This window comes from Cygnus olor, chromosome 8, assembly GCF_009769625.2.
Source record: "Cygnus olor isolate bCygOlo1 chromosome 8, bCygOlo1.pri.v2, whole genome shotgun sequence".
In the NCBI taxonomy this organism is placed as follows: Eukaryota; Metazoa; Chordata; class Aves; order Anseriformes; family Anatidae; genus Cygnus; species Cygnus olor.
This window is the reverse complement of record NC_049176.1, coordinates 23,496,146-23,506,171: the sequence shown is the minus strand read 5'-3', so window position 1 is coordinate 23,506,171 and position 10,026 is coordinate 23,496,146. Positions and strand designations below refer to the sequence as shown.

At 54.3% G+C, this 10,026-nt stretch overlaps 1 protein-coding gene across 1 annotated transcript; it reads left to right on the top strand.

The window, feature by feature from the left end:
- Positions 1-723: 723 nt before the first annotated feature.
- On the top strand, positions 724-10,020 carry LOC121073946 (fatty-acid amide hydrolase 1-like). The gene is made up of 15 exons (XM_040565521.1): positions 724-1,073; positions 2,279-2,392; positions 2,948-3,091; positions 3,402-3,535; positions 4,280-4,486; positions 4,888-4,928; positions 5,489-5,613; positions 5,840-5,965; positions 6,802-6,899; positions 7,266-7,365; positions 7,649-7,689; positions 8,510-8,549; positions 9,085-9,193; positions 9,444-9,589; positions 9,682-10,020. The coding sequence occupies exons 1-15, from the start codon at positions 894-896 to the stop codon at positions 9,808-9,810; spliced, it is 1,734 nt and encodes a 577-aa protein (XP_040421455.1). The 5' UTR covers positions 724-893; the 3' UTR covers positions 9,811-10,020.
- Positions 10,021-10,026: the final 6 nt, after the last annotated feature.

Here is a 10,026-nt window from a genome sequence, read left to right as displayed (position 1 = left end):
AAGTGAAGCAGGTGGCCTGAGCAACAGCAGCAGGAAAAATCAGGTCCGGGGGCACGCAGCCCTCCGTGGTGTTTTCTAGCTCGGCACTGCATCTGCCAGGGGTGGCTCAGGCACAGCGGGAGCCTGCTGGGAGGCAGCGGGGAGATCCCAAACCCTTCCCAGCAGGTTTTCCACAAGAGCGTGAAATATTTGGGCATGAACTTTTTTTGCAAATGGTGAGGATTTTTAAGGTCAGACCCCACGGAAGGCTGGAGAGAAAGCAATTTTAAGGGAGTTTCCCTGAAAAGTGAGCGCAGGGCCCCAGCGAGCACTTGTCTGCGGGAGTTTACCACTTTGCAGGCTGCAGCAAAGCAGAGCACGGCCACACACCCGTGCTGTGCCTGGGATGAAGCAGGCTGGCCTGGAGGTTTCTTCTCTTTTTTTTTTTTTTTTCCCTCGCCCAGCTGCCTGGCTGCGGGAAGCACGGAGGAGCCAGGCATCGCTCCTTCGATGTGCCTAGCCAAGGTTATTCCCCGAGAGCGGAAAAATCCCAGCGAGGCGCTTAGACAGCCGCAAATCCCAAGCTCAAAGCCACACTCGGAGAAAGGCAAACCCCAGCAAGCCTTATCAGAAAGAGCCCACCCACCAGCACAGAGCGAGGGACGGCTTCTGGGCTTCTTATCTCTTTCTCTACCAACCCTCCAACCCTTCCCTCTGCCAAACCTCCTCCTCCCAGCCCGCCGCTGCCGGCGATGCCTCGAAGCGGTTAACTCCCTTCCGAGCTCGTCCAACGCTCGGCTGCCAGCCGCTCCTCCCCGGGGCTCTGCCTCCCCGTTCCCCGCCTCCCCGGCGGCCGGAGGCAGCCCCGGGAGCCGGCGGGGAGGGAGCGCGGTGTCCCCGGGGCCGTGCCCAGCATGCGGCCGGCGCCGCGCTCCCTGCCCGCGCTGCTCTGCTGCTGCTCCGCCGGGCTGCTGCTGCTGCTGCTGCGATGGAGGCGCTGGAAAGGGCTCTGGAAGAAGGTGGAGGCGGCCCGGCAGAGGCAGGAGGAAGGCTTGGACAGGATGGAGAAGGCTGTGAGAAGCTTTCGGGAGCAGGTGGGTGGAAAGAGCCACGCCGGGCGATCCAAGGGGGAGGGTGCAGGTGGGCGCTGGGTCAGCGCCCCGGAGCTAAATGGGGTGGGGATGGATCCTGGAGGGTGTAAGGGCGGGGCAGACGGGTGGTCTTTCGGCGGGGTATGGGCAGGTGCTGGTGTGCAGCTCGCTGCAGAGGCTGAGTTTTGCCTGGGAGCGAGGCGGGATCCTGACTCCTCATCCGGAGTTATCATTTTCTTTTTAACCACACGTGCCCACACCCGCCGGAAAGGCAGCGATCCCCTGCAGCAGGAGCATAGCGAGGACAGGAGGAGGCGAGGCTTTATGGGGTCGCGCGGGGCGGTCCGCACGGTGGGGGATAACAGGCAGCGGTGCAGCCGTCAGCAAAAAGAAACTCGCGGCGAGAGGAGGAAAATTCCAGCCTCTCATTTAAAAGTGCTATATCTGCTTCCACCTCTTCCGCCATGGCAAGACACTCAGCCCGACTGTTAAGGAGGCTGTAGGAAGTGGCAGAGGTGGCGTTTCATAGCAGAGGCCAAAGTCCAGCGGCAGAGCTGCGAGGGACGGGGAGCCGCTCATACCGAGGCAGGCTGCCATAAATCCGGCTCGCGCGTGCCGTTCCCTCTGCGGTCCCACTGAGCTGCCCAGCTTGTGGTTCGAGAGGGCTAGCTCGGGTTCAGAGCCCACCTTGAGGGATGGGTACGATGCACTTGTGTGCCGTTTAGTAGATGGCAGGGAAATTTCTGCCAGCCCGAAGTGAACCCTCTGCTGTCAGCTGAGGCTCTCGCTGGTGCTCCTGGTTTGCTAATTTGATGGTGCCAGGGGAAGAGCTGTCTGTTTTCCTTCCTTGCTGGAGCAATATCTAATAATATAGGCAATTCCCACTGGAGTTTAGCACTGCACTGAGCAGCTCCTCCAGGCCCCACCGAGACCTGTCTGAACAAGGCTGGAGAAAGGCTTTCTGCAGGGGCTGAGTAATACCGGTCTGGCCGGGAAGACAAGGCTTTAAAATGCTTGGGCTTTTGCTGGCCCCGCAGGTTTCCTTCCATGCTCCCCAGCACTGGGGCAGGAGCAGGACTGCAGTCTTGGGGGAAATATTGCATTTGATCACTAAACAGCAGATGCTTTTAGGCTGGGATACAGTGAGCGCTAGGGGGGGAGGAAGAGACAGCAGCAGTGTGTCATTCCCTGTTCATCATTTCCCTTAGCATCCCTCGGTGAACATGGTGTCCATCCTCTCTCTGTCTCTGCCGGAGCTCTCCAAGAAGCTCCGGGATGGCTCCCTCCCTCCAGAGCACGTCTTCTACGCCTACCTGGGCAAGGTGAGGAGCGAGGGCAGCAGGGCAGGGTCTTGCCCAATGTGGGGCTGCCTCTCCTGGGCGAAGCCCAGCACAAGGTTCAAATGCTCATTCGAGCCCGGTTCAGACACTGCTGAGCTGCCACCGCTTGGGGAGGTTGTGGAGTGCTGCTGTTGTCTCCTCATCATCTCCAAATGGGTTGGCAAACCTCAAACACTCAGTGTGCGCTTTCATTCTCTAGCCAAAATGCCCTGATCACCTCCTGGGTTCGCACTTTGGGGTTATCATTTTATGCCACCCTACAACCACGATCCAGAAAACGGCCTTTTGTAATCTGCTGTGTTGAGTGCCTCTGCCCATCATGTCCCAGCTGGTGCTGTGGCCCTCCTCTGTCCAGACAAGAGTTTGGAGTTTGGCACAAAAAACCTCTTGGGAAAGACCAAAAAGGGCTGCCCTGGTACCAGCTGCCCATGGGGAGGTGGAGAAGCAGGAAGAGGCAGGTGTGCTTTCCAGAACAGAAAGCACTTGTGCAACACTACAGGCTGTGTCTCACCCGTGGCTTTGCCTGCTTCCCCCAAGGCCCTCCAGATCACCAGAGAAACCAACTGCATCACGGAGTACATGCAGGAAAGCGAGACCCAGCTCCAGCAAGCGAGGCCACCAGGGAAGCCGGGTTTGCTTTATGGGGTGCCTGTCAGCATCAAGGACTCCATCAACTGCCAGGTACCAGGAGCACAATACCACGCGTATCCTGAAACCTCTGGGGTTTAAATCTGGTGGCGGGGGGAGGTTTAACCTCAGCATCTGGCTGGACTTTGTCATAGCTGATGGCAAGTGATAGGATTTGCTGCCCATCTCCCATACAAGCAAACAGAGAAAGCTGGTTAGATTTTATTACCACCACACTATGCGACGTACATTCTGGATGTGTTGTTGGAGGTGCATGCACGTGTTTCTAGATTTAGATAAAAATACTTTGGGCAGGGAAAGTTGCAGTCCTTGATCTGTGAACCTCGTTGTACTCTGCTCCCAGGGCCATGACTCCACGTTAGGGTTCGTCAAAAACATCAATCAGCCCATGGCAGAGGACAGCGTGCTGGTGCAGGTGCTCAAGAGACAAGGGGCAATTCCCTTTGTGAAAACCAATGTTCCCCAGTCCCTCATCAGGTAGGTGAGCAGCCCAGGTGCCCCCTCCCCATTCCCACATCAGGAGTGGCAGTTCTCCCTCCCTCCTCTCCAGTGAGGGCTTCTATCAAGTCTAATTCTCACTTCCCACCTCTTTTTTCAAGAACAACACCTAATCCATATCCCTAGTGTCTTTAAGTTTTAAAGCTACTCGGAATGATCATTCATTCTGGTTTGAAATAAAGAAACAGAAGAGGAGAATAATTTCTGCCCTTCTGTCTTGTGCTGGCTGGTTTTTAAGCCACTTATTTATTTATTTTTTTAAAATCTAGTTAACCCCTTAGTGGCGGTTCTGTCAACTATACAGGACCATTATAAATGTACCCAAAACTTCCTGCCATATCTGCCAAGACCACCCTCGACATCACTGGCGTGGGGTGAGGTCAGGTGTGCTCCCCTGGGCAGCCGCTCTGCTCGTGTCCCCCTGCCCTGCCAACTGACCTTTGGTAGAGCTGCTCCAAGGACAGCTATTGCCCAAGCCCTACGAAGTGCCTTGCCTTTCTTAACCGTAACAGGGCAACGACTGACCCTGTTTTTAAAAAGCCACACAGAGGGGTTGCCCTGGGGATTATCAGATTTTGCAAGTCACTTTTTTTTCACACTTTTTTTTTTCACACAGATTTTGCAAGTCAAAAAAACTTCTCAAGACTTTTTTTTTTGAAGTGACAGGGTCCACACCAGCAGATGTCTGCATTCCCCTCATTTGCATACTCTCTGTCTCTCCAGCTTTGACTGCAAGAACTTAATCTTCGGTCAGACGTTCAACCCCCTGCTCTACACCAGGACTCCCGGAGGTTCCTCGGGTGGAGAAGGGGCACTTATAGGGGGAGGTGGGTCCATCCTGGGCTTTGGGACGGATGTAGGAGGGAGCCTGCGTTTCCCCGCTGCCTTCTGTGGGATCTGTGCGCTCAAACCCACTGGGAACAGACTCAGGTACTTCGAGTAATGCTGTAACCTCTTGGGGTGAGACCCTACGGTCTGCTGTGTTGGGATGCTCAGGCTGCCGTGGGCAAGGGGAAAGCTGGGAGGTACCAGGAAGGGCTCACTTCTCCCTCCTGCCCAGACATCTTCTGAGGAATGAAGCACCAGTTCCCCCAGAATAGAAACAGAGGAAATCTCCCCACCTGCATGCTGGGGACAGGGGGGAGCAGTTGTTCCTGACTGACCAGACATAAACCATTCTGGCCTAGGTTGGGTCTCCCTTGGGCTTCCCCTTGGCCTCTCCTTCTGCCAGCATCTGCGAAGGGAGGGCAGTGGTTTCATGAGCACTTCCTGCTGCTTAAAGCCTTGTCCTTCTCTGAAAACTCAGCTGCTGTCTTTTTGTCTCTTTGCAGCAAAAAAGGAGTCGTTTCTGGTATCCGAGGGCAGAAGTCAGGTAGGAATTGATGGTTGACTTCCAGGGAGAGGAGAAAGGCAGGGCTGGGAATGACCTCGAGCTGGCTATGGGGAACCTTCTCCAGTACATCCAGAGAGGGAAGCAGGTTCCTTTTCAGGGACTCTTTCAGAGAGCTACCCCAATAGCACAGTTCCTGAGAAATGTGCTGGTGTGTGCAAGAGCTGAGAGGAGTGGTTTGTGTAACACATAAACCCAAATACACCCTGTAACCCTCAGGGTGCTGTGCTGCCTGCCACAGCCTGGTGGGAGGTGGGGTTAGTGGTCAGAGGGGATGTTCTTGTGTCATGGTTGACAAAGCTTTTTGCTCACTTTGTAAGGCATGCAAGGGAGGCATCAAGGGCACATATCGATGGATAACAACCATGGGCCTGTTGGTGGGAAGGGACCTGTAGGCATCCCAGCCCCATTCTCAGAAGGGAGCTGTTGATAACACTAGGCTAAGTCAAAGCGATGCCTAGAGGTCCTGCTTTTACAGGACATGCTCCGTGTAAGCCATAATCGACCCTCAGCCATAATCACACTCTCCTGGTCTCCTCCAGTGGTGGCAGCGGTGGGGCCGATGGCAAAAGATGTGGAGAGCCTGGCACTGTGCATGCGAGCACTCCTGTGTGAGGACATGTTCAGCCTGGACAGCACGGTGCCCCCCCTTCCCTTCAATGAAGAGGTAAAGGACCTGAGAGGGGCTGAAGGGCTGTGAGAAAAGCTGCCATCCCTTTGGCCCAAAACGCTAGTGGCTCCCGGTAGCCCTGTGGGACATGCCAGCCTGCCACGTACCGTGGGCTGACATGTTGGTGAGGCGAGTGCTGCTTTCCAGGCCTGCAGCATGGGTGTACTGCTGGCTCCTGACACAGCTGACATCCTTCCAGCTGGAGCTCTTCCTTGCTCCGCAGGTGTATTCCAGCACACAGCCTCTCCGCATAGGCTACTACGAAACCGATTTCTTCACCATGCCCAGCCCTGCCATGAGACGTGCCGTTCGGGAGACAAAGAAGCTTTTGGAGGATGCTGGCCACACGGTAGGATGCTGCATGAATCCAACTGTCATGCCAAATCTGTGCTTCCTTGGCACCATGTGCATTTACTCATGCCCAGGCCAAGAAGCACATTGTGTTGGGTGCTGTACAAACCAGGTCCTGAGGCAGTCTCCTCAGGGAGCTTTCAGTCGTGGTCTGGCAGTGCTGGTCTGAGCCTCAGGGAGCGCCTCTGTTCAGTGGCTGTGATCAGTTGCTGTCCAAGTATTTCTGTAGTTTCTTCTCAAGCCCATTTCACCTCTTCTGTATGATGTCCTTTGGCAAGCAGTTCCACAGGTGCACTGCACACTGCATAGGAAGCCACCTACTGATTGTGTATCTGGAAAGAGGCGCCTAGGGAAAATACAGAAAGGCAGCTGCAGATGACAACTCTCCTGTAGCCCAGCAGTCGTCTACAGCATCTCAGTTTTCTCCTCTCCCCCATTTCAGCAAGTGAGCTGCTGTGCGTGAGGCACTGTGGTGGCTGCACACCTTCCCCCTCCCCTTGCACAAGGATCAGGAGGGAAGAGAAGAGCACAGACTCCTGCTCTCTGCTCTCCCCTGCCAGTTTTGGAGGGACCTTTGTCCCCTGGGGCTGTTCAGGTGATGATGGTGGCAGAGCCCATCCTCTATCTTTTGACAAATCAGTTACTGCTCAGAGGGAAAACTGCATTTTCAGGGAAGGGTGGATTGGGTGGGAGAACCTGGTGGCCACGTGCTGGAGAGGGCTCATGTCAGGATTCCTCAGCCCTTGCAGGAAGGAGCCCAGAAGCCCATGATGGCTTCTCCCACGCAGCTTGGTTGTGCTTGCACCCCTGACACCTTTTCCGTCATCCTTCCAGCTAGTTCCCTTTGAAATCACAAACGTGGACTACGTGACTTACAACTTCTGCGTCAGAGGAATGTTTGCAGACGGGTGCACCTCCTTCCTCAAGAAGTTGTAAGTGCAACCCAGGATGGTTTGTGTGATTGGTGCCTCTCTGGGAAAGCCCTCGCTAGGGGGGCTGGCCGGCATCTGGGTACGGGTAGCAGATCCACTGCATATAGACAGCGGCTGGTATGCAGAAGGTTTTACTGGGGAGCTTATGTTCAATTGAACCTTGGGGCCATTTGGGACTGTTATCAGCCCTGACAGATCAAAACTGGGTGCTGATAGCCTATAAATACCATGGGAATCTGGGGAGACCAGAGGAATGGAGAAAACCTTTTTGTCACTTAGGTATGCTGTTCAGAGGGGTTGGTCCTCTACAAGAGATCCACTGTAATTGCTTCCCAACACTGCTCAGCTAAACATCCTCTTTTTCAGCGAAGGGGAGCTCGAGAGAGGCAGCATGGGGACATTCTTCTGGTTGGCGAAGTTACCAAACTGCCTAAAAACTTTCGTGTCCTGGATTGCCAAACCCTTTGTAAGGTCCACTTTTTCCTAACATAATTGTAGTCAAGCAATAGGTGTCTCCTGTTGCAGTAAGACTTTACAAGAGGGAATTCTCTAAGCTTGGCTTCCTGGCTGTGCTTAGGCACATCTCCTCCAAACTGAAGTGATGCTATTTCTGTTCCTCCTCTTCCCTCTTTGGGGAAAATCCACACGTCCTGCCTGAGCACTGAGTCAACAGCTTGCATTTGTGATAGAGCTGCCTGAGAGAGCAGAGCTGGGATTAACGTAAGGTATTTTCTTTATTACTTCTTCAGGTGCCTCGATTGTCAAATATCGTAAGAAGTATGAGAACAAAGTGAGTAAACCTGAGTCTAACCAAATGTGAAAATTTGGGTTTCTCCTCTGGAGAGTGGCTGTGTGTGCTACATTAGGCATACTTCCCTAGCTGCATGCATCTGTGAAAATACAAGGCAGAAAATACAAGGGTGGAAGCAAACTGAGAGCTGTTTATGTCAGCCTCATAACCCTGAAGGGTTTGGCCAACTGTTCTGGTACTGAGGATGGGAATAAGGGTGGGGGCTCACAGCCTATTGCTTATGAACTGGATGAAGCTTGTGGGAATGAAACATGCTGGCGGCTTCGGTACTGGTTAATACATCTTCCATGCAATGACGTAGGGGCCCCATAAGATAGGATGAGAGGAAAACACACAGAGAAGAAGGCTTGCTCTTCCTTCCTGCATTGCTGATGTTGGGCATTTAGGGGTGAGAAAGCACTCAAATCCTGTAGCAGAGAGAGTGTGTTTTGTGCTGTGCCTCCACGACACAGTACATCTGTCTTCATGCTAAAGGATCAGGCTGTCTCATCCAGCCTGGCCTTTGAGAAGAGATTCGTCTGGGCTTCCACCTCCTCAGCACAGTGGCAGTAACAGGGCTGGACAGTTGTCAGGCCAAAGCAGCACTGCAACTAGCTGCTATTAGTCTTCAGTCCTCTGTCACAGGCAGAAGCTGAAATGAGACCACCAGCCACTGAGGGGAAAGCCAGCACTTTGCCAGTCCTTCCTTCCCTTGGCTGCTTCCCTTGGCCCACCTGCTTTTTGATGCTCTCCCTGCCCCCTAAAGCTGCTCTTTGCAGTACCTCTCAATGACTTTCATGGGTTTTGCTTCCTTTTTCAGCACAGTGGATGAACTCTGGAGTCTTCACCAGGAAATTGAGGTAAAGTACTGCAATTTGGGCTTAGATAGTTCTTTTGTTTTATTTCTGGAAACAAGTTTCAGTGCCCACCAGCATTAGGAGATGACCAAGTCAGTGGTGTGAAGTAGGAACATGTGTCACTCCTGAACAGATCTCTCTTGGATGTACAAGTTTTCAGCACATTTAAAGGTTAGAACAGTAATTCATGCATTCATGGTCCTTAATCAGGCCTGATTTTTCTTCTTGTACACCTGAAAATGTAGGCCATCAGCTGCAGCACCATTTCTATTCTGGTTTTCTCAGAAAAAAAGCCCTTATCCCAGCTTGCCCCTGCACTCCCCACCTCCAGTTTTAGCAGGGGACAGGCTGCTTTGCCCACTGGGAGGACTGCTGGCTGAGCAGCAAAGGGTTGCTGGATTTTAGCAGGGTCAGGCCTGCTGCAGCTCACCCCACAACTCCTGGGGAAAGGCCAGGAGCCCAGCGGAGAGCCCAAGAAGAGCCTCAGCCCTGGGACAGCACATCCACCCCACTGACCACTGGTGTATTTTCTCCTCAGGAGTCTTGCCACCAGTTCATCGCCCAGTGGAAGAAGCTGAACCTGGATGTCATGCTTTGTCCCATGCTGGGCCCAGCTCTCGGTATCGGCTACCCCAGGAAGCTCTCAGGTAGGAGGAGGAAGCTCTCAGGCAGTGACCAGTGGTGGGAAGAGCTCAGTTCTCTGGCAGCTGGAGTTCCAGCCCATGGAAACCACCCTGGTGTCTGTGGGAGCCAAGGGGCAGGTTTCCATACTGCAGCCACTGACTTCCCAGTGCAAACACCCATTAACTGAAGGTGGCGTTGGGTGTTTGCCTGGGCCGTGGTCGCACGCAGAAGGGGTGAAGGTTTGCCCTGCACTGAGCTCCCTCTCTCCCGCAGTGGCAGTCAGCTACACCATGCTCTACAACTCCCTGGACTTCCCGGCCGGGGTCGTCCCCGTCACGATGGTGACAGATGAGGACGAGAAGGAGCTGAAGGGCTACCAGGGGTACTTCCGAGACTGGTGGGACCGGACCCTGGCAAAGGTAAGTCACGTCACGTCCCCTTGGGGGCACGAGCATCCCCACCCCACCCCAGGATGCCTCCATGCCCTCTCCCCCCTGTGTTTGTGCCTCAGGCTTTTCATGGCAGCGTGGGGCTACCCGTGGCCGTGCAGTGCGTGGCCTTGCCGTGGCAGGAGGAGCTGTGCCTGCGCTTCATGAAGGAGGTGGAGACGCTCACCCTGAAGAAAAACCAGCTCGTCTGAGTCCCCATGCTTGCTCAGAGTGGGATCCAGGCTAGCAGAGGTGCTAGCTGTCCTCTCGTCCAGCCCACCCTCAGGACAAGCGTTCCTGCCTGCGAGGATGCACTGATGGCTGGGGTGGCTGCCAGCTTTGGGACGCGCGGGGAAAGTGAGACGAGCTCTGCTTCAGTGGAGCGCTTCCAACAATTGTCCTAATACAGTATTTTTTTGTTAGTGGAA